The sequence below is a fragment of the Diabrotica undecimpunctata genome, chromosome 1 (genome assembly GCF_040954645.1).
Source record: "Diabrotica undecimpunctata isolate CICGRU chromosome 1, icDiaUnde3, whole genome shotgun sequence".
Lineage (NCBI taxonomy): Eukaryota > Metazoa > Arthropoda > Insecta > Coleoptera > Chrysomelidae > Diabrotica > Diabrotica undecimpunctata.
In genome coordinates, this window is record NC_092803.1 from 35,861,291 (window position 1) to 35,886,862 (window position 25,572).

Here is a 25,572-nt window from a genome sequence, read left to right on the forward strand (position 1 = left end):
GCCTTTGGAAAGTATTGAGAGATTTAGGATTTAAATTCAAAAAAGAAAATAATAGGTTACTTTTATCCGAAAGGAGTAGTGTGGTTTACAAAAGAATTAAATTTTTGAGAGAATATACTGGACTTAAATCTGAAAATGCAACATTCGTATATTTACATGAGACATGGATATTTGCAAAGGGTGGAAATAAAAGAAATTGGCAAGACCACAGCATAAAATCAATAAACCACACAGATAGCGAAGGCAAAAGACACATCATTCTTCATGCAGGAGGGAAAGAAGGCTTTTTAGAAAACGCAGATTTGATTTTTTCTTCAAAATCAAAATCTGATGATTACCATGAAAACATGAATGCAGATATGTTTGTTGATGATATGTATGAGGAGAAACTGTTATCTAGTCTGAGTGAACCATCAAATATAGTTTTAGATAATGCACATTACTATTCGGAGATTTTAGAGAAACAACCAAAACAGTCGTGGAACGTACCGAACATAAAAAATTGGTATCAATTTTCCGGAATATGCCTTCAAATCAGAGTTACTGGAAATTTCGAAACGTAATGAAATACCAACAGTTTATATAGTTGACCAAATTGTATCAAGTTATGGATATCAAGTACTATGGTTACCGCCGTATCACTGCCAGTTTAATCCCATCGAACACATCTGGGGTGTATGTAAAACGTATTATGATAATTACGTTGGATGCAGTGGATACAGTGACGATGCAGTTAGGGAAATGTGGCAAGAAGCTCTTAAAACTGCAACTACAGAAATATGGGCCAAAACTGTAAATAAATGTGAAAAATTAATAGAAGAGTGGTGGATCCGGGAAAATAAAATTAGCGAAATTAATCCAGTGAATATAGATTTAAATAATGATAGCGGTAGTGAATTTAGTGACGATGATGATGATTTATAAATTTAAATAATCAGTAAGTACACTATTATAATATTATTTACAAAATAATTGTACAGCAGGTTAACCATTATATTTATACATTCATTATTAGCCAAATAAATAATAATATTTAAAATTCCATTTGAATTTTTGCTCCTCATTTATACAAATTAACTATAACTGATAATACAGACAAAAATATTCTAAACAAAGTAATTAAAAAGATTATACAGACCTCCAGTGCAGTTTACCGTGCCTTTTACTACAACGAAAGATTTTCTGCAAATTTCATTAATCGTTTAGAGGTGTAAGTTGGTTGAATGTACTGTATGTTACAAGTTTCGAGATAGTTTTCGGACTCAAGAGTTTTAAGGGCCTATTCCGATCATTTGATGGTGAATGTCAATATTAAACAGAGCATTCCAATACATCTAAACGAACAAAAAATAAGCAAAGCAGGTAGATCAATAAAAAAAATAAAAAACTACGAAGACAATTAAATAGGAAACTAAGCTACAAAGGGAAACAAAAATATCGACGAATGATAGGAGAAGATAAAAATGCACGAAAAGAAACGCCAGCGAGAGTTAATCGTAAAGGTACAAGAATAATGGTAACAAATCGTTCAATGAAGACTCTAAAAACGATCTACAGAAAAGATGTAAAATCGACTGATAATCTTTAATAATAAACAAATTATAGCGACAAAAGGAAAAAACCTATGCAAATTTTAAGAGAAATGAAAAATTACGTCGAAGAAATATTAAAATAAATAGAAAATCAATTCCAAAATAAGTAAAACGAACATGGAAATGATGTCAAATAACTTCAGTCTCATATAATAAAAGGAGGAAAAGTACTGATGGTGAAAAATAGGAACTTAAATAAATAAAAAGAATATTTTCACGAGCGTCTAATAGTCCAGTCGTCAGAGATTTGATCTGTAAAAACGAGACGAACAAGCTGAATTTTGTTGGGAATGTCAATTTTGACCCCAAAAGAGATTCAAAAACAGTTTACCACTTTTAACCCCCCTGCTTTCCCCTAAAAGCACCCCTCATAGGGGCAAAAATCAAATAACTAAGAATCTGTACGCCGTAGAAAAAATGTTTCAAATGAAAAAGGTAGCGAGGTAATTTTAAACAATTTGAAGATGTTTATTGGTACTTTTTGTGTAGAATGACAGTGGAAATTTGTATCTGTTTGACGGTAAGAATTCTATATCTTCTGATCAAAGTGTCCTATCGACAAAAATCAAAATGCGTTTTAAAGGTGAAGAGTACTGATTTCGTTTGCAATTTATGTATTTTGTCGCAAATGAAGTCAGTTTCTATAAATCTGTTAAATAAATAAACGTTGCGCGTTTTTTGCCATTTTTTATGATTCTCATGAGATCAACAAAATTTATCACTTTCATTGACCAGTCGTTGTGGAATTTCCATTGTTAGAGCCTAATCTTCAAAAGAATCAGAAATTTCGATTTTGAGTGTTGAGTGAGTGACAAATATGAGGCATTTGAAATATGTCTAAAAACCGCTTTCGTTTAAACTATCATATATAAAATTAAGAATTCTTTAACAAGTACCTCTGCAAGGGTAGCAGCTTCTTGATTTGGTATTATATAGGCCCTAGTGCATTTCCTAAAATAGTCCATGGCTACTAGAATATACTTATTTTCATAAATGAAATTTCTGGAAATGAACATGCAATATACTCTTTCCATAGAACTACCAACATTGTACTATTTCATGGGTATACATTTCCGGCATAATCTTCTTACATCATCTTTACAGATTACGCAATAGAACCGTTCTCGAACCTTTTGCAGAGTGTTCGTAATACCAAAATGTCCACCTGTTGCACCGTCATATAACTAACGCAATACTTTTAACACTTTACTTTTAGGCACAATTAAAGCAAACTTAGATTCTGTACGATCATTGTTCTCGAAGGTTCTGTACAGAAAATAATTTTTTAGTATCAAGCAATTCCATTGACTTTAGCATGACTTGACTTCTTATCTCGACGCATCCAATCCAATACTCTTTTATACATAAATCACCTGCTTGGGCGTCTTTTGACTTGGGCAGCTGTTGAGGTTGCTATTGATCATAAATGGCGGTGGTTCGTCTCTCGGAACAAAGTTGTTCATCTAATTTAAGACAGTGATTACAATTTGAACTGCATGGCCGCCATCTTGAAAGAGCAGTAACATTTGAATTAACTCTTCCAAATCTATGTTCAGGTCTCTTCAGCATCGTGTTACTAAAACTATCGGTCTTATTAGTCGTAAAGCTATCTGTAGTTCACTGTCTCTTAACCCATTGATGAAGCAATTTCTTCCAAAATGTTGTCTGATGGCTCTGGATAAGCCAAACGCACTATACGAGCAACAGCTTCTTTAAATTATTGCAAGTTCTCACTTACTCGTTAAATTTTACTTCTTATTTGTGATGTATAGACTTGTTATAGATGGGCATCTTTATAGCGTCTTGCTAGTAGAGTGAATACAGTCTGGTAACATTTTTCTTTACCCTTAGGAATCGATCTTGGGATATCTACACTCTACAGTATCACCTCGTAAAGCAGCAGTCAAGGAAACTGCCTTTTCTTGTTCGGTCTATTGATTGGCCGTCGCAATAGCTTCAAAATGTCTAACCAAGAAGACTTTCCATCAAATAATGTCAATTTGAATCTCATATGATGAGTCGTTTTGCCTCTCTATGATTCTTCTTTCACTACGGGATCTAGAATTACTACATTAATTGGTGGTAGCACTTCCGTATTGGTTATCACGCTCTCTAATTGTTTGATCTTCTCTTCTACATCGTCTACATTTTTCTGTATCTTACTATCTTATCGAATGCTCTAGAAACATCTTTAAATTTCTCATTGCTCCGTCTACATACTTCTTTAATTATTGGAGAAGTCTCGTCGAATCTTCTAGACACAATTTTGAATTTCTTATTTTGTCTAGCTGCTTCTTTAATAATTTGAGAAGTTTTTTTAATCATTTGAGAAACATTTTCGAATCTATTATTATTTTTGTTAAAACTGCTTCTTCTGCTGGCTGAAATTGGAATGTCTTTGGGTCATCTCCATTCTTGTTGAGAATATCCCTTAGCTATTTTTGAAGGCTCTTGGACCCACTTCCGTTTTTCTAGTTGTTCTATGAGCATCTTTGGTTAGGCACACACGTACTTTTAAAATGTTCTTTCTTACAAAACCCACTACCGAACTACGCGGATGTTCCCGACAAACAATACTTTTTAAAAGTTCAAAATTCTTTTCAAAAGTCACTGTTTCATTTATTTTTAAATTAATAAATTATATCACACACGTGACACCACTGTAACGATTTTAAATAAACTGAGCGGTCCTAATTTATATAAACTATTTATTAACACATATTTTCATCATCATCATCACGCAACGTCTTCTGTCCACTGCTGGACATAGGTCTCTCCCATTTTTCGCCACTCTTCACGGTTCTGTGCTTCTGTGCTTCAGAAAGCACAGAACAACAGAACACATATTTTCAGAGGAGAAAAATAAAACTTGTTACGACTTATAATGGAAGGGAAAGTGGAAGGAAGAATAGGTCCAGGAAGAAGAAAATGCTCCTGGTTGAAGAATGTAAGAGACTGGACACGCATGGACACACATTCGATACTAAGAACAGCTCAAGGTAGAGAGCCATTTGCTGTAGTTGTAGCCAATCTTCAGTAATGGAGAAGGCACCTTAAGAAGAAGATTTATTTATTTATTTATTCTAGAATCATCTCGATTAATCGATCTCTATTCTTTACTACGCCTTATGGTCTACACTGCCAAGGCCACTATTCCGAACGCCTGCTTCGTCGTATATGTTCTAGAATGCCTCGGTCGCTATTTCGAACTCATCTTTCTGCTAATTACAGTATAAATATTTTTAAAAGTTTGAATATAAACCGCTTACACCATTCTGTTTCATTACAGACCACAATTTACTGAAGAGTTTTTAAGTTTCTGGTTGGTCTTTTTCTAAAAGCTGTTTTAGGCAAAACTAGTTGTCGATACAAGACCTTCCTGCGCGAAACTTGATTCTCTATTCTTTCTTTTATAATCTCGTAACAGAATTGTAAAATCTGTAAAGTCTAGCAACAGAGTTTTTTATACTTAAACTTCTATATTTGCTGCTACGTTTTTGTGGCCTTTTTTATGGCTTTTTAATACAAAGACTTTTCCATTATGGTGGTAGTTTTTTGCCTCTTAATAAGCAATAAGAACCGTTTGCTTGTTTAATTATTAAACAAAAAAGCGGGTGATTGCAGTAGAGAGTTCGATCCATTCTTACAAAGTTCATTGGGGAGACCTGTGCGCCCAGAGCTTGTCCATTTTTCAGTGTTATTAGGACTTCTTTACTTCTTTTGGTGTTATTGAATTTTCTTGTATAAAAGATGTCTCTGAAAGAACAGACTGGTCATTATATTTAGAATTAAATTATGGACGATCTTCACTCAATAGATTTTGATAATAATCTTTTCAATCTTTTAATGGTATTAAGCTGATATAAACTTTTTTCTTTCTATCCGTTCTTAGTGATTTTATTGTTCTCCATGCTTCGCTTGCTCTTTTAAAGCCTATGCTTTGTTTTATTTCTTTACACTTACTTTCCCATGTTTTTCACATTTTTTCCCTTCAGCACTGATTTTTGACATCTTTACAGCAGCTTGTGTAATATTTTCGACTTTCAACATTTTTTGGTAGGTATTCCTTCGATCTAGTATTTGTTTTCTCACTTGTTCTCGTATTTAGGGCAGACAAATAAGCGAGATTATTAAGCTTTAACTTTAATCTCATTTTGTAGTGAAATGCTGTCGACTCATCTTTTAGACTGTTTATATTGTACCTTTTCTCACAAATTACTCGATAATATGGTTCTACTTGATTCTCAGAATATATCGCTAATGGGAAATAAATTTAGGGCCTTTACAAGATAGTGGTCTGTTCTATATTCTGCCCCCATGTAAACTAAGGTATATGTGTGAATGTCTTAGTCCAGTCGTCAGAGAGTTTAGACCCCTAAAAATTATATGAACAAGCTGAATTTTGCAGAGTATATTATTTTGGAACTCCAAAAAAGATACAAAACGTTCACCACTTTTACCACAGGGCTTCCCTTTAAAATAAAAAACGGGATAAAAACACAAAAAAATCGATTTACCAAGAATCTGTACACCGTAGGAAAAAATGTTTCAAATAAAAAATGTAGCTGAAATAATTTTAAACAAAAATGTGTATAAGCATTTTTTGTGTAGAATGAACCGTTCACTTAGAAATAACGCTTGAAGAGACCGTCGATTTTGCATGTCAGTTACGCGCGCAAAATCAATGTTCAATAAAATTTGTATTAGCTTGACGGTAAAAATTCGATATCTTTTGATCCAAATGTCCCATGTCCCAGTGAGGAATCAGTGCAAGACAATTCTAAAGAAGCTCTTGTAGTTGAAAAAATCGGTTCCTGAATTTATAGGAGCTTTTAGGGATATATGTTTTCCGTCCATAGCTCCTACACAATATGGAAAATTCCATTTGTCGTTGAACTGCTTGGCTATAAAGTACCAATTTTCGTTAGTTTTAGTCATCAGAAAATAAAAATTACATACCATAAACAGACGAACGAACTATAAATTGCAAAGCAAAAAAATGGATTAGTTTAGAAATTAATATTTTGTTTCAGGGTAAACGAAAACGAAAGGAAGAAGATTCACAAGAAGTAGAAACAAAAAAACGTAGCGTAACTGCAAGTCATTCAGAGGCAGGAATTGCTGTTCTAAATGACGTATCTTTTTTTGAAATAACAGGTCCAATCAAATCTAACAATGTTTGGTAATCTGTTTTGGTCATTCGAACAAAATTTCTGAATCCTGCGTCACATCTATATTCCAAATTTAATTCATCTACGTCGTCAGAAATCTTTCATAAGATCCGTGGCACTGTACATATTACGACTTCTGAGGCTTGGGCGAACCCAAAACCTCTTGGGACGTTTATATGAAGTGGAGGCAATTATTACAACAGCTGCAGCCGCAAGAATCATATCGTCCTCTTATGAACTCATTATTGACACGCAGCACTGTACAACTGCTACGTACACACTACAAATATTGTGTGGACCAGCGACACCAATTGGTTTTGCCGATCGGCACGGCATGGCATAATGTGGATGCACTTTAAGAGAACGGTTGCTTCTACATAAAAAATGCTTATATAGATTTTTATTTAAAATGATCTCAGCTACAAATCGATTCTTTTTTTGCGTTTTTACCCCCCTGCGAGGTGGGTTTTAGGGGGAAGCCCGGGGGAAAAGTGGTAAACTTTTTTGCACTTTTTTTGGGGTCTCAAAATTAATATTTGCGGTAAAATTCAGCTTTTTCCTATGATTTTTAGAGGTTCAGTGGCATTTTCGTCTCTGACGACTGGAGTATCTTTATGTTTGTAAAATATATTTTGAATACTTAATGAATATGCCTGATACATTGCTGAAAAATATTTATAAAATTTTTAATAGTAATTTTAAATGTTAAATTAATTAAGATTCTATATAAAAGGTACTAACAATGTATCCAAACATATTACATAAATCAAATAGATATTATGAAATTTATTTAAAAATTTTAGTTTCTTCAAACAATTTAAACACAAATAATTTTACCTACACAAACAAAACTTAGTTGCTAATTGATTTTTATATTGTTTTTATAAATTACGTGTATGGAGATATCAAAAATGTTAGTAAATATTTAGGAAGCTAGCAGACACATTCTTAATTTCAGTTTTTACATAATATGAAGTCTACACTAGTCTGTATTGATGATTATGAAAAATATGCCCAAGAGAAGCTTCCGAAAATTATTTACGAATTTTTTCAAAGCGGAGCAGGACGAGAGCGTACTTTAAAGTGGAATAGAACAAGTTTTTCCAGGTATTTATATTGTATTTCTATTTTAATCAATTATTGTTTTCAATTGTTCTTGTTTAATAAATTGCTTCTCCTTTTAACCGTAATTATTAGGATAATACTCAAAACTTTACTCAAAAAAGAATTACAGCTCAACTCAAAAATGTTTACCTGACTATTTAAAGTAGAATCCCGTTGGAGCAGTTAATCAGTCATTACTGTTTGTGTGGAATTTTGCACACACTGTTTACATCGCCACGTTTACATTTCACTGCTAGCACTACGTTTTATATAAAATTACATTATTTTATCCAATATTTAGAATATAATATTCAGCTTAATTTTTTTTTGTTCCAGATACCGAATTAGACCAAGATATATGAAAAAAGTTGATATTAGGAATTTGTCCACAAATGTTTTAGGAAAACCTGTATCTATACCAATAGGGATTTCACCCGTTGCTTTTCACAAACTTGCTCATTCTGATGGTGAATGCGGCAGCGTCAAGGGTAGGTTTATTAAAAAAAAATTACTAAAAAGCTATGTGTGACACCGTTCACACATATCACACGATATATCACAAAATATACTTTCACAAGTCAAGATTTCATCTTACAAGTTGTGATGATCGTTCACAAACAGTAACGGTATATAGTACACTTATACTTTCATTTATTTACGAGCCCCATCTTCTCTGTTTATTTCTCTAACCCGATGAAAGCTTCATGCATCCTTAATCTAGTATTTTCTATTAGATCGATATCGTCGGCAAATGCCAACAGTAAGTTTGGTCCTTCTAGATGAAATACTTTAGTCGGTTTTTCGATATTTGTACTTCTGATTATGTGTTTAGCTAAGTTGAAGAGTTGTGGTGAAAGTACATCCCCTGTTTTAGTCCATTGTTTATTTCAAATATCTCAGAATTTTGTTGTCCATCTCACAGTATTAAGTTGACTAGTTTTTTGGAAAGCCAAGTTCTTATATCGCTGTTCACAGTCTAATCCTGCATACTCTGAAACTCCTTTAAAGAATTGTCTTACTTGGTTGTTTTTTCCTATTTTCTCCTATATTTCTGATTATTTGTTTCTGGTAGTCTTTCTTTTTCCTTTTCATTAGTTTTCTTGTCTCTGTTCTAGTCTGTTTATACCTTCCAGTGTTGTTGTGCGAGAGATTTTGTAGTGTGTCTCTTCTAGCCATATTTATTTCTTTTATGGATTTTAGGCAATCATCATCGAACCATTTTTTGCTGTTCTCTTTTTGTGGTCTAGTATTTCATCTGATTCGCTTGTCAAAGTTAATTTTATGTTTCTGCAAGCAGAGTCTATGTTAATTATAATCTTCTGTCTGTGTTAGCGCTATCTGTATGTCTTTTAAAATTTCTGCTCTGTCTCTTTATCCATCAGAACTTCGGTATTCCATAATGTGTTTCGAGTATTCTTGTGGATTTTTTTGAGACGTTATTCTTGTTTTATCTTCGTCATCTTCACCATCTTTAATGAAAATTAACCACAGTTTTAGTTTTTAACAACATTTTGATTTACATTTCGGAAATCGTTCTCAAAATAATGATTTACAAAGTGGAAATCGAAATGTAAAATAAACGAATTTTCAATTGAAATTGTGGTTAATTTATATTAAAGATAGTAAACAATATTCTTATGCTGTTGTATAAGAGGTCCAAAGTTTTGATGGTAGCTGTATAAGTTTTGGTATAATCAGTCTCGCAGACGCAGGTACGCAAACAATGGATTGGCTTCCCGTTAGTCTCGAGTTGAATACTATCGAGGGACAAGATCTATGCGAAATTTTAAAGACCAACCTGCTGATAATCCGCTATTGATACCTATTGTAACACAGACCCCTAGATGTTTTTACAAATTGATCGGAACAATGGTTTTTAGCAGTAAACAATCTCGCAATATACTATTAAAAAAATACTTGCGTTCATCTTTTTTCTAAACTTAAGACTGGCAAAATAAAATACTTTTCAGTTACGAAAATAAGTAGACATTTTGTTTTGTGTGTTCGTCAATGAACACTAATTATTGATATACACAAAAAGAAGTAAAAGTTATTCCAAATCATCGTCATTAAATATTTTTGTGAAATGTTTTGTAAAATGAAAATCAAAAATATTATGTTTTTGTTTATAACATTTAAAAATAATTAAGAGAAATTCCTGCGGTTGACCTAAATGCAAATTTACAAACAATTTTATATTTCCGGTAATGGCTAAGTACTGATAGGTACATTTTCGTAGAATAATTAAAATTTGTCGAAAAAAAAGTGTTGAGATATATTTAGTATTTATCAAAGAAAAATATGTGGGTGCCATGGGAAAGTGATGTGCGTTTACCTGACGAAAATGAACCTACGGATAATTTAGAAGATGAAGATGAAAGTGCGGGGCCAAGTACTCAGCAAAGGAAGAATTTGTGTGTAGCTGAGCAAAATATGGTGTTAGATGTATTTGATGGACTTTCTAAAAAAATGACCAGATATGAAGCTATTAAGCAAACGTCGGTTTTAACAAAAATTTTCTTGTGCAATAGTGTACCGTTTAATAAAGACAGGTTCGAAAAGTAGAACAACAAGAAAGCATTTGGAAAGCTCTAAAAAATTCAACCTCACCTCTTGGAACCTATTAGTGAGACAATATATAATATGTATGCAGCTAAAGTTATGCCTAACCTAAACAATAACATGGCAAATTTAAAAGAAAAACATATTGTTGATGATTGTTCCAGAAAGACTTTGGGAAGATTTTTGACTAAAAATGCTTTTAAATATAAAACTGTCAATGAGAGACAAATCATAATAGAAAGTAGCCGTAATAAAATGGAGGAATGAATTATCGAAAAAATTTCACAATACCGCAGTGAGTGTCGAGAAATTTAGTATCTGGACGAGACTTGGTTTGATTCTCACGAAACGATAGATAAAGCCTGGACAAACTGTACAAGAAAATGCTAAATAGATGTACCCCATTCTAGAGGCAACCGAATTTGCATATTACATTGCGGAGGACAACATGGATGGGTGAGCGATGCGTTATTGTTGAGTTCCAAAAGTATTAAAGACAGTTATCTAGACCAGCGGTTCTCAACCTTTTTTACTCAGCGACGCACTAACGTACTCCTTACAGATTTGCGACACCCTTACATGTACAAATTTTTGCTAGTGGTAGGTAAGTACAGATGAATATATTAAACACATTATTTTTTATTTCGTAAGAACATAACAAGCAAAAAAACAAAACAGAAAGAATACATAAAATTAGTTTGAAATAGAACCTTGATGACTTTTGCAAAGTATATCTATCCGAGGACGAATTGTCGACAGACACACTCTTATCTCGCTGTCCACATCAAGTAGTCGAGACCGGTAGCTAGATTTTATATTTTTCATTGCAGAAAATGCACGGCGTACGTCACGTGTTGCTCCGTCTTAAAGATAAGAAACAAGATATCTCGCTTTGCTCAACTATTCATAACGCAAGTTATGTCGGTTAAATTTTAAAAACAAAGAAGAAACAATTACAGATTGGCACTTTATTGATTGGTATGACGTGGTATATACCTAATAGTTAAAAAAAATGGTTGAATGCATGATTGGTATATTATAACAAGTAAAAAAATATAAATAAAAATAGCGTATACGTAAATCTCGCGACACACCTGATAGGTTCTTCCGTAACACCAGTGTGTCGCGACACGATGGTTGAGAACCGCCGATCTAGACTACCACCAAGACATCGAAGGGACGCTTTTTGATTCGTGGTTTGAGAATACATTACTCCCAAATTTAAAAGAAAATAGCGTGCTTGTTATGGACAATGCATCAATATCACTCTAGATGCATTAAAAAAATTCCCACCAAACAGAGTAGGAAGGATGAAATTCAAGAATTTTTAATAGTCTAAGACCTATATTTTGAGGATCATTACACCAAAGATCATCTAATCCAGGTTCTTCATACAAAAGTCGTAACTAAAGGACATATTCCAGATAAATTAGCAAAAGTCGTAACTAAAGAACATATTCCAGATAAATTAGCCACTAACAATGGATATATGGTTTTAAGATTACCTCCATACTAATAAAAACAGAGTTAAAAAATATCAGTGCTCAAAACTGGCAAAATGCAATAGAAAATGTAAAGAAGATTGAAAAAGATTACATGAAAAATGTCCCAGCCTTGAAGAAAATTATGATTAATTTGGCTGAGAGTGATGAAGAGAACGGTAATGACGATGAGTTGGAATAACTATTAACTCTAACTGGAAGATTCCAAATGAATGTGAATTTCCGAAGTGGCTAGTATACCATTTAAATTATAATAGTAAAAAAACCAATGGGTAACTTTTTGTGGCTTCGCATGTGAAAAGAAATTACATCTATCCGTTACTTTATTACTTCACTGTATAATATATTAATAATAAGTGTTCATTGACGAACTTATCACAATTAATAAAAAAACTTGTAAATCCAACAAAAGAAAATTTTTAGTTTCGTAACTGAAAAAATATTTTATTTTGCCAGTCTTAATTTTGAAAAAAGGTGAAGGTAAATTTTTCTAATACTATATTATGAGGTAGTTTACTTTAAAAATAATCAGTATTTCGATCAATTGGTAAAAACATTTAAGTACACAAATTAATAATTCGAAATTCAACACAATAATTTTATTTAAATGTTGGATACAGATTAGTACAACTCTGTAAATGTCTCTCAGGGGGTTTGTGGGGTTTGTGTTACAATAGGTATCAATATCGGATTACCAGTAGGTTGGTTTTTAAAATTTCGCGTAGATCTTGTCCCTCACTGTACTAGCAAGACGTTATTCTTGCTGGTGGAGAATACACGAGACAAAATCAAAACCACATCTTTCTACAAAGAAAATTTATATATTGTCGCATTGTTTTTTGTAGTGGTTGTAAATAGTTAAAATATCATAATTGTTTATTAATAATTGTTCATTAATTTTTCATTACAATTAATAATGTACTTTGAGAAAACAGTAGTTTTAAAAGCTTGCGATATTTTATTAGATTATTTTGCCCAAAAAGTTATAAATAAGTATATAAAGTGGAGTACCCCTAATTCATTTGAGCAGTGTATTAATGACTAAATTAATATTTATTATTATTTTCTGCACTGAACTGTTAATATATTTTTTAGCTGCAGAAGAAAATCAAACAATTTTTATACTCAGTTCACATTCTAATTCATTTATCGACGAGGTGGCAAGAGCTGGTCCAAATGCAAGAAAATGGTTACAGCTTTATATTCTTCAGAAGAGGTATGTTATTTTGTAAAAGCACGGTTTTAGTGAATATATTTTTGGTCTTTTACGATGTTAAAGCAAACAAAATTTACAATTAGTAATAAATAATCTTGCAAAATATGCTACTCTACCTGGTATGTAATCGTTTTTATATCTATCTAGTATTTATTTTTGCATGGTTCTTTTGTTTCATCAATCTACATTTATTTTTTATTCCGTTTATTATTAATGCGAACTCTTTCGAATTTTTCGTTTTACTTTTCAATCACTGCTATTACCCATAGCAGAGACAATAATAAAGAGGAGAAAAATTATGAAAAAAAAAAACTACAAATTCTTACTGAAATCAAAAATATAGGTGGCGATAAAAAAGCATAAATTCAAAAAAGCAGAAGAAGATGGCATAATAGCTAAGACACTCAGAGAGATGCGAGAGGTAGGGAGTTAAAAAATGCTTAGATTTTGCAACGAAATCTGGGACGGGAAGTGACCAAATGAGTGCGGTAAGCTCACTTTTATTCTCTATAAAACAGGTCCCCCGACAGATTGTAACAATTTACAGTATAGTAGTAATAATATCCCATGCGAGCAAAAGACTCCTCACCCCCATCAATGAAAGACTACTTACTCTGTCGCGATATAACCCTTCGGGGGTTTTAGCCGACTTGATGCCTTTATTCCTCTAGGTGTTGAGCAATCTCTATCCAATTTTTCATGCTCATAGCTTTAAGGTCTCCTGCTATGTTATCTGGCCACGGAAACTGAAGTCGTCTACGTAATCTTTTTCCAATTGGGACTTCTTCCCCTACCAGCCTTGCTATTCTTTCGTCAGAATGTCTTCTGACGTGTCGTACCCACTACAACAAAACAAACAAAATCGTGGTTATTGATCGCCAACAACAGTTTTCTATAACCCAAACTATTGCGGGATGCGAGGTTTTCTACTCTATGATATATCTTGGAGCTCTAGTTAACAACACATGCAGTTGTGAACCCGAAATTCGAAGACGCATTCGAAAATTTCTCTATTGATTGATTTGCCATGTAAACGGAAAAACGTAAAACGTCCCCAAGGACGACATAACGGTTTTTAGTTAAATAAAACAAAGGATATTTCGTTAAATGTATTTTTATTGGAACAAAACAACAGACGAGAAAATTATATTATTAATGATAATTGTAGAAACAATTTTTTGAGCCTTGAGCAACACAAATATAGGTCACATTGGATTACGGAGTCTTTGCAATATTTACATCTATCTTTTTTCTGATTTACTAAGTTATATTGGAAAATGGTTGTAGTAATCTGACATCGGCGACAGGATGTTTAGCTTTCTGACCAACACTATTAGTACCAAGATGTCCGGACTGAGAAGATGGTCGATCAATAGCACGTCTTTGTTATAAACCACAAGACCAGCAGCTTTCTGTTCACGAAATTGGGGTGATTGGTATAATTTATCCTTTGGATCATCACTATTAGGAGATTTATCAGCATGAACAAGACGATCTAGAATGTATGCATTTGTTGCGGTAATGTCTATCAGATGATAAAACGTCCGAATCATTGGATTCCTAATCTTGAGTCTGATGTAATAAATACCCATCAGTCGATCCATTAAGTCTACGCCACCCATGTGACTGTTATACTCTGGTATTATTTGTGGACATCCTACTTTAATGTACGTTTTTCCTTTACAATCATATCGTGATATTTTAGGTCGTTGAGTCTCTGCTGGACGGTTTCTAGCAAATGGTTCAATCGCATAATACAAAGAGTTTCATTCCCCATTTATGTGGTTTATTTGGAAGGTATTGTTTCAAATGATGCCTGGTACTAAAAATTTTATAGACTACGCATAAACGAGATGTTTTCGAAAAGGAATCAAATCTTTCATTTATTGTATCAGCCAGTCTTCTGATACGAAAAAGCTTGTCATATCCAGGCTCATCTTTTCTAGCACGTCGACTCTCATCGTCAAAACATAAATATCTTTTGATTAGTTTAAATTTCAGTAGCTTCATATTGGACTGGATTGGTTGAAATGCGTTTTTTCTCCACTAACTTTTCAGGTTTGGATACTTACAGATCGATATGTACAGCAAAATACCGATATAATGATATATGTCCTTAAAATTTATTGCGAAAGGGTTGGCAGCTCGTTTTGTTACTTCAACAAAGTTATAACTTCTTCATTGAAGTAATAATTGAAATACTGCATTGGTGATGACAGATTTGTCACATTGTCGAGCAAATTGTTGTTGTCTTTGAAGGCTATTTCATTTTTATGCAATTTCATGTTTTTTTTTCTTCATCGTATATTCGAAAACTCGGTTAAATCCTTCTTTATTGCATTTAAACCTGGAAAAAAGAAAAATGAGATGTCTACATAATTTCTTGATATTTGTTTGACAATACCTGAACCCATAAATTCACCTATAGATGATACAATTTGAGGAGCGGAAGACTGTATAGCTGGTAATGGAGATCTTGTTCTTTTTGGAGCTTTCATGGTTTCTGCTGCTGTACTTGGAGCTAAAATCTCTGCTTCATGTGGTGTTAGTTCCGGTATTGAAACTTCTGAACATTCTTCTTCAATATTGCTAAAATTTACAGCTTCTATAAAAGTTTCACTGGACTCAGCTGTATTCATTTCTTCTATGCATTCGGAAATACACTGCTCATCTTCCAGAGTTATATCAATTGGGACATAATTTGGATCTGCAATGTCATCACCATCGTCGAAATCACCCCCCTCTTCTTTCTCAGTACCTTCAATACAGTTTATCCATTCATGTTCTGTTCACATTCTTCTTCAGACATATCTATAAAATTATATTTCTTTTTGGGAAAAGACGAAATTTGGGAATAGGCTTGAAAGACGGAAACCGTAACGAGTGGATACGTAATGTTACGGTCAAAGATATCCGAAAAGCAACAGACATAAAGTGGAAGTTTTCAAACCTCAAACATAAGGCAAAAAGATGTTAGATGGAACAAACAAGTACTGCACTGAAGACTCTGAAAATAAAAACGACCAAAAGGAAGACCACAGATGAGTTGGGCATATGATTTAAAGAGATATATCGGTCCAAGATGAATGAAAATTAGCAGTGAACAGAGAAAAATGAAAGTTATAGGAGACCATTATCCGAACTTGGATATAAAAAGGGCTTTCGATACCTAGATAGATAGATAGATAGATAGATAATATAAATGTTGATTGTTGATCATATTTTGTTACTTGTATTCACAATGATTTAGCTTCGATTCCACGGAGTGATTTTTTAATTTATACCTAATAATAGCGGACTCTATAAAAAGTTCAATTTTTAGGAGTATTACCCAAGATTTGATTCAAGAAGCTGAATCTAATGGATTTGAAGCTATTGTATTGACTGTAGATTTTGTGGCTTTTGGTTTAAGATTGGTTAATATAAGAAATAACTTTAAATTACCCCCAAATTTGAGGTAAGTCTGAAAGTTTTTTGTTTGTATCTGAATTTAGTAAATAATAGTCAATAGTTTTTAATAGTCAATAGTTTATTTTAACAGTCAAATCAAGGCAAAATCGGACCAGTTAAAAACAACTGTTTTGTATTTCTTCAGAAAACTGCGTATTGGGTGGATCGAACAAATGCGAATAAAATGTGGCGAGGTTGGCAGCCTATATATAGTAAAAAAAAATTACGCATAGAGCCAAAGTAAAGCCTCGATATCGTACTAATAACTTGATGGCAACTACAGTAAGAAATAAAGACAAGAGAAAACCGTGGAAAACTCACATTGGACTATATTTCAGCAAATAAAAAATGAAATAGGTCATACGCATGATCACTAAGTTCAAATTACAGTTTAAATGATACCAGGAAGCGTGTTGGTAGTGAAGAATTTATTTAAAAAAAAAACTCAAACATTTGAAAGTATGCCAACCCAACGCATGATGTGAAATTTTATTTCGAGCAGGGGCTTACTATTCTCGGATAGTTGTATTCATTTACATGGGAATTATGCCGTTTAATTTAATACTTTTATGTATATCTACTCTGCCTGTATTGGTATGGGGTGAATTGAGTGGCTCTATAACCGATGCAGCCGGTCCCAAGCCCGGATAAAAGAGAAGGGATAGGGGAGTAACACCTCTAACAAAAACCAGGGTTCAACTGGCCCGGTTGATAGCACCCTGTAACGGCTCCTTGTCTAGGATTACAGACGAAGAAGTGTAGATGGTGCTCTTAAGCTGCAGTGAAAGCAAATTGTCTAGGAGAAGGAAAACTCCAAAATTAAATCCTGGCCCTCCAAGTCGGGGGTTGAGGAACCGGGCTAACTAAAATAAATGAAATAATTTATGAAATGAGTAAACTTAAATTGGACATCACAGTAATCACCGAAACAAAATGAAAGGTCCAAGGATCAGAAAACATCGGAGAATATGATCACGTCTATAGTGGGGTACCAAAGGAGACAAGAGCTCAACAAGGTGTTGCCATATTAATACGTAATAAGCTAAGGAAATATATAACTACTTGAAAGGCCATAAACGAGAGAATGATAAAAATGAACCTTACGATTAGAGGACACAAATGCACAATCTTGGGTATATATGCAGTAAATGATGACGCACCAGTAAACATTAAAAACGATTTTTTTGAGAAATTGAATATAGAGGTTGCAAAAGTCGGCACATCTCGAGAAATTATCATTCAACACAGAGACATACCCAAATACACATGGCGCAAAATACGAGAGGGTTAAAATCAATCATAGACTACACAATCAAACGACAAAAGACAAATATGATTGTACAAGATGGAAGAGTATTGAGAGGAGCTACCTGTGGAAGCGATCATCACTTATTAAAAGCTAAGATCACATTTGGAGTAAATAAACCTAAAGAAGAAAAAGAAGGAAATTAAAGGGAGAACGAAATACAGAAGAGGTATAACCTAATCAGCTTAGAACAAGAAAGCGTGAGAGAATTATACAGAAATAGATTAAATCAAAAGTTGGAAAATAAACAATTTAATAATAATGAAGAACATTACACTCACATAAAAAGGTGTCTCCAGGACGCAGCAACAGAAGCCATTTGATACCAAATCCAGAATCAAAGAAAACTTCCATATTGGTTTTACGAAGAAATAGAACAAGAAATAAAGAAGAAAAGAGACCAATATCAAAAATTCTTAAATACAAAGAATATAACGGATACAATAATCTACACGGAGTCTCAAGCTAAAGTACGAAAAATGATATGTCGGAAGAAAAATGAAGCATGGCAACAAAAGTGTAACATGATAAATTCACATCTAGGAGGACGAAGAAGCACAGAAAGTTGGAGAGTCTTAAAATCTTTACGACAAGATAAGAAGAGAGACATAGTGTCAGCAATAACAATGAATGACTGGGACCAATATTTTGAGAAACTCCTAAGGGAAGATAGACCACAATTTAAAGACAGCAACGAAACACAAAATATAAATATTTTAACTTCGCCCATACGAATAACAACGAAAGAAGTGAAAGATGTATGTAGATCTCCAAAAAATAACAAAGCACCGGGCCAGGTAATATCCCTGCAGAGTTAATTAAACACGGTACAATCAAACTATATACAAGTTTAGCCAAACTGTTCCAAAACTGCATTAATGGAATGACAACCCCAGAGGAGTGGAAGACATCATTCATACACACTACACACAAAAAAGGCATTGTTGTGACAAACTCGATCAATAGAATATACGGAAAAGTAATTAAAAACAGAATAGAAAGCGAATATAAAGACTTACTGGCTGAGGAACAGGCAGGATTTAGAGCAGGTAGATCTACTGTTGACCATGTTTTGCATTACACAGATAATTGAAAAGAAAATAGCCATTAAACAAGAAGTACATTTATTGTACGTGAACCTACGAAAGGCTTATGATAGCGTACCACATTATAAATTATGGGAAGCGTTAGAGAAAACAAACATAAGCATGAATTTAAAAAATGCGACATAGGAACTGTACGCTAATGCTAACTCAAAGGTAAAGGTTGGAAATAATTTGTCAAGGTCTTAAGCAGGGCTGCTGTCTCTCCCCGACATTATTAAAAATTTATCTAGAACAAGCTCTAAAACTGCGGAAACGCAAATGTAGAAATATGGGAATGCCAATTAACAACAATAGCATACACTTTGTCATTTGCAGATGATCAACTAGTGATAGCACAAGATTATGAAGATATTGAGTATATGACTCGAAAATTAATCGAGGAGTGTAAAAAATGGGGACTTGAAATTAATATCCAAAAAACCGAGTATATGTGTATCGGCGGGAAACAACAGGACCTCATATTGGAAGATGGAGAAGTTATCAAACATTGCAACACATATAAATATTTAGGTATAATCATCACAAAAGAAGGCAACGTAGACGACACAATTGAGGAGAAAAACAACCAAAACAACCTTTGGGATCAATCAATTTTTAATAATAACAAGCACAAGATATAACACAATCATTAAAAGTATAATTACCTGCAGTAGTGAAGTATGGTAAATAAAGGAAAGATACAAGAGAAAACTTAAGGCAACGGAAATGGATTTCTGGAGATTTTTGTCTATAAGTTTTTTCCCTTTCTCGTCCTTTTTTTTTAACTAGACTGGTCTATACAGCGAGATTCAATCCCAGCCCTACAAAGTTTTCAATATAGATCACCAGTTTTTTTACAAAATATTATAAAGTAAATTACATTCCCACGGTCCGTTCGGGAAATAAAGCAGGAGATCCTTAAGATGCCTACAATATAAACCTGTATTTTCCAGACGAGTTTTCGGAACTTACTTGGGTCAAAAACCTCTAAGTTGTGGTTACATTAAAACTTCTTTTTTGTATCTCAAGCTAACAAAATAGTAATCACCGCATAATAATAACGATTTCAACAATTTATTTCAGCAACAAAATTACATTTTTCTTCTTTGCCAGGTTTATTGAAAGCTCGTATTACGTATTTTCTAAACAAAAAACCACGTAAATATAAATGAACTTAAAATGGAAAACAACGGATATTATTTTTAAACGTAATATTAACGAGTTGCTTCAAATGCTTTATGAAATTAAAATAACTGCTAAGAAATTTAATGTAATGGTTATAATGGTATAATTGCGTACGTTTGGAACTTCTTCTATTGCCCTATCCACTTTGGACGACCGCCATTAACCATAACGTTTAGTATCTTATTAGCGATTTATCTAAAAAGTTCTACATCGGGCTTTCCACTTCCGTAAGATTTGCATCCATGAGTAGTTTCTTCTTCACCGTGGATCTCTTCTACCATAACACTCTTCCATCACCTAGTACAAACAAACAGCAGGAGATCATTCTCTAATAGGAAGGCGATCGGTGGGACGAACACGAAAACTATGGAACGATAAAGATTGTTTCTTATAGCTTTGATACGTCCTACACCTCCTAACCCTAAAGCTGTGAATTAAACTTATGTGAATATGTTTATTACTAGCTGAACAATATAAATTACAATCTACCAGCTGTAGGAGATTGTATCTCCCACAGCTGGGAGATACAATGATTACTCTGTAAAATCCCTCCGCACTGATTGGAATATTGGAATACTTTGCACCGTACACAAAAAAGGAGATATTTTTGAATGCTCTAATCACAGAGGAATTACGCTTCTGGTATGGCACCATATGCAGAACGAATAGTAGGAAAATACCAGGCTGGTTTTAGAGGTGGTAAATCGACAATTCATCAGATTGCAATCCTGAAACAAATTAAAAAAAAAGCACTGGAATATGGCGTTGATACTCATCACATATTTATAGACTACAAAGCAGCCTACGACTCTGTGAATAGAAGAGAAATGATGAAAGCAATGAAAGTGCTAGGAATACCAAATCAGTTGGCAAATTTAACAAAACTAACTCGTGAAAAAGTTAAACGTAGAGTACGAGTTCAGGCAAATCCTTGCCTACGCTGATGATATCAATATGGTTGGAAGAACGGAAAACGCTGTACGAGCATTAAAAGAATCAGCTACAAAAATGGGTTTACTAACAAAACGAAGTATATGAAAATAAGCACGCAACCACAAATCCTATGATCACTTGTTATAGAAAACGACGTCATCGAAGCCGTGAACGAATTTGTATACCTGGGAGCGCATCCTTAACACTGAAAAAAATAGTACCGCAGAGATAAACCGCAGAATTTTCACGGCCAGCAGATTTTGGGCTCAATCTTCTCCTTAAATCCAGAATTATATCGAGAAATACAAAAATAAAACTCTGCAATACAATAATACGCCCAGTCCTAACATATGGTTGAGAGACCTGGACTTTAACAATAAGTTACGAAAACATGTTAGGATAGGGACACTGGAGGGAATTTCTTAAGAAGGTTAGGACCCACGCAGGGTTTAAAACCAGAATGATATAAATATCTTTATTTGTTTATTTTCTTCCAGAGAAGAGAGTTTGTGTCTTCCATAACTACTTGATTCCGCCAGTAAAGGCTAGAAAAAAAAAGGAAATAGTGTCCTGTTTCCATAAAGTTCCTTTCGCTGCTTATTTTATAAATATTTGTATTAACTCGTATTCCTGAGTCGCAGATCTACGAAAGTTTTTCAGTTTCTAAGTTAGTTGTGTCTCTATGCTGGCAGAAAAATTTAGTCTTTTTCTTCTTTAAGTTCCATCTTCTATCAAAGTTCGGAAATTATCATGGCTATGCGGACCCTATTGGCTGTGGCTCTAAATAGTTCTGCATTACTGCATTCAAACCATTCCCTCAAGTTCTCAAGCCACGATATTCTTCGTCTTCCCACATTTCGTCTTCCTCGAATTTTGTCTTGCATAATAAGCTGCAATAATCAGTATCTTTGCCCTCTCATAACATGGCCTAAGTACTTAAGTTTTCTGCTTTTGATAGTCAATATTATTTCAGCTTCATTTCCTATTCTTCTAGTAACTTCTGCGTTTGACATTCTTTGAGTCCATGATTTCATGGATTCTTCTGTTTCACAAAAATTCAAAAGCGGCCAACTTATTTAGATGCACTTGTTTTAATGTCCATGCTTAAAAGCCATAAAGAAGAGTAGTGAATACGTAACACCTAAGCATTCTGAGGCGTAGTCCTAACCTTATATGCCGACAACAAAGAAACTTTTTAATTTTAATGAATGATGCACCTGCTATTTCAATTTGTGTCTTAATTTTTTTAGTTTGGTCTACATTTGATGTTATCCATGTTCCTAAGTATTTGTAGGTATCCACACTCTCAATTACGGTGTCCTCAACAATCAATTGGATGTGTGCATCTGCTAATTTGGTCATAATCATGTATTTCTTCCCACATTTCGTCTTCCTCGAATTTTGTCTTGCATAATAAGCTGCAATAATCAGTTAACTCGGTTCGCTATCTCCAGTCCGAACTGTCTAGTGAATTTAGTAATTATTTTTTTGTGAAGTTAGTTACTTTTTGACAGACTCGAAGTGGCTGGAAATTACTATACAACCAAGCACACGTATTTATAGCCAATATTAATAGTAAACAAATTAAATAGTATATAAAATAGAACTTTACAAATTACCGACAATCAATATTTATTTATCTGCACCATATAATAAATAGTTATGTTAAATTATAACAACTAAAATATATTTTTTAAATATATACTACCCAAATTTTGATGGGTTTAGTATACACTTCCACTATTTAGAATAATTCTTCTTTTTTTAAAGAAAGAAGTCTGCAATAGTAGGATACTTGAGCTATTAATACTGAGAAGTAGGAATTGTTGTGTTGTAGGTTTCCGACAATGAATCTGTCAAAATATGCCCGAGCTAAGCGAATGGAGTTTATCTTTGCCCTCTCATAACATGGCCTAAGTACTTAAGTTTTCTGCTTTTAAAAGTCAATATTATTTCAGCTTCATTCCCTATTCTTCTAGTAACTTCTGCGTTTGACATTCTTTGAGTCCATGATTTCATGGATTCTTCTGTTTAACAAAAATTCAAAAGCGGCCAACTTATTTAGATGCACTTGTTTTAATGTCCATGCTTCCAAGCCATAAAGAAGAGTAGTGAATACGTAACACCTAAGCATTCTGAGGCGTAGTCCTAACCTTATATGCCGACAACAAAGAAACTTTTTAATTTTAATAAATGATGCACCTGCTATTTCAATTTGTGTCTTAATTTTTTTAGTTTGGTCTACATTTGATGTTATCCATGTTCGTAAGTATTTGTAGGTATCCACACTCTCAATTACGGTGTTCTCAACAATCAATTGGATGTGTGCATCTGCTGATTTAGTCATAATCATGTATTTAGTTTTTTTCTAGTTCATCCTAAGTCCGTATTCATGACAGCATTCATTAAGTCATTGCATTACGTTCTGTAAATCATTGTTTTTATCCGTAATTATTACTGTATCGTCTGCAAAACGCAAGTTATTTAAAACAACTCCATTGATAGATATATCTTATATTGAATCTGAGAGCGCTTCTTTAAATACCGCTTCACTGTAGACATTGAAGAGTAGTGGTGATAGCACGCAACCCTGGCGGACTCCTCTCTGTATTTTGATATCTCGGGCGTTCTGGTTGTCAACTTTTACCTTGCCTTCTTGGTTATAAAAAATCATTTATAAACTGATGTAAATTATTATTGAGGCAAATTATTAAACAAATGATTGTTTACTGATTAAAAAGTGGTAAGTTTGATGACTACTACGATCTCCATGTGGATTTATATTTGTGTAACAAATTTATATTGTCATTTTATTTTTTATTTATTTTTTGTCTCTCTTTAATATTATATACCATATTTCAGCTCCGCTCTTTTGAAGAAGTATCAAGACAACAACGTTTTAAATAGTTTAGTCGATATTTCTGATCCAACTGCTGATTGGAGCTACATAAAGTGGTTAAAAACAATAACCAACCTTCCAATAATTGTTAAGGGAATTTTGACTGCTGAAGATGCTGTTTTAGCAGTAGAAGCCGGAGTTTCTGCAATATTGGTTTCCAATCATGGGGCTAGACAACTTGATACTGTACCTGCTTCAGTAAGTTCTATTGTTAAGATAATTTTTTTAATTTAGAAAGAGAATTTATACATTTCATATCTTGGATTTCTTAGTTTTAGATTTCTTAGTTTTTTTTTTAATGATGTTTCTAGGACATTTGCCGTTTATAACCAATTTGGTTCTTTCTTTTTATTTTCCCATTTTTTTCTAAACCTTTATAAGCTTTGTATTTACAGATTCTGTTCCAGTGTAATAATTTTATCTTTATTAAATTTTACTTCAATCTTTTTTTTACCAGAGTCTAGTAGTATAATATGTTTTAGCTTGTTAAATCATTTCCCTTTACATAGTGAAGTACACACATAAATCTATTAAAAAAACAAAGCTTTTATAATTCAAAAGTCTATAAGGGATACAAACTGTTTATATATGTCTTAATCATCGGGTTTTTAACAGAAAATTCTTTTTAAAATATATGACACTAAAATTATCTATATGAACATTTACTTATTTTGTAATATTTCATTCATAAAAAGACCGCTTCCTTCCTTTGGTATACTCAATACTTTTTACTAATATTTTATATATTTCTTCTTCTTCTTCTTCCTTACGCAGTTATCCTTATTCATTGACACATTGGTGCATCTAACTCTGTTTAACGCTCTCTTCAAATTCATTATCTTCTACTACACTGATCACCAATCAATGCACTACTGCCGCTGAAAACAGAGGAGGGTAGTAGTGTCTGGAGGCTCGGGAGACTGAGACCTCGGAAGCCCTGAAGAAGATATAAGAGAAGATGTCGAAAGCTCGGCGCAATGAGAATCAACGCAGTTCAACCCGGAAGACTGTCGAGTTTAATATTCATTTTTGTAATAGTAATAATTTTAGTTTTAGGTTTAATATATATATATATATATATATATATATATATATATATATATATATATATATATATATATATATATATATATATATATATATATATATATATATATATATATATGTTGATTTAGAGTATCAGCAATCGGTCAGGAAATAAAACTCTATTTGTTCAGTCTCAATATTTCGTCACGATTTTGTGACTTCTTCAGGAGAAAACTGTAAATTTATTAGAATAATTAATGATTATATGTAAACAAAATGAATATTTTAATACTTATAACTATAAGAATGAAAATTTAAATTTTTCTGGCATATCTAAATAAATGACATATTTTTGTTTGATTTTATTAAGGAGTTATGGTAACCGCAATATGTTATAGAGTGAATTCCCGTTGTACAATTTTCAGCGAGTAGGTTAAAATTGTACAACGGGAATTCACTCTATAACATATTGCGGTTACCATAACTCCTTAATAAAATCAAACAAAAATATGTCATTTATTTAGATATGCCAGAAAAATTT

General features: G+C 33.1%; 1 protein-coding gene across 1 annotated transcript in view; it reads left to right on the forward strand.

Annotated features, from left to right (window-relative positions):
* The first annotated feature begins 7,664 nt into the window (after positions 1–7,664).
* LOC140447800 (2-Hydroxyacid oxidase 1-like) overlaps positions 7,665–25,572 on the forward strand; it is a 43,952-nt gene continuing 26,044 nt past the window's right edge. Inside the window, exons 1-5 of the mRNA XM_072540669.1 lie at positions 7,665–7,870; positions 8,204–8,355; positions 13,027–13,147; positions 16,470–16,604; positions 23,969–24,203. Of these exons, the coding sequence (XP_072396770.1) occupies positions 7,734–7,870; positions 8,204–8,355; positions 13,027–13,147; positions 16,470–16,604; positions 23,969–24,203 (780 nt within the window). The 5' untranslated portion in view covers positions 7,665–7,733. The remainder of the gene's footprint in view (positions 7,871–8,203; positions 8,356–13,026; positions 13,148–16,469; positions 16,605–23,968; positions 24,204–25,572) is intronic.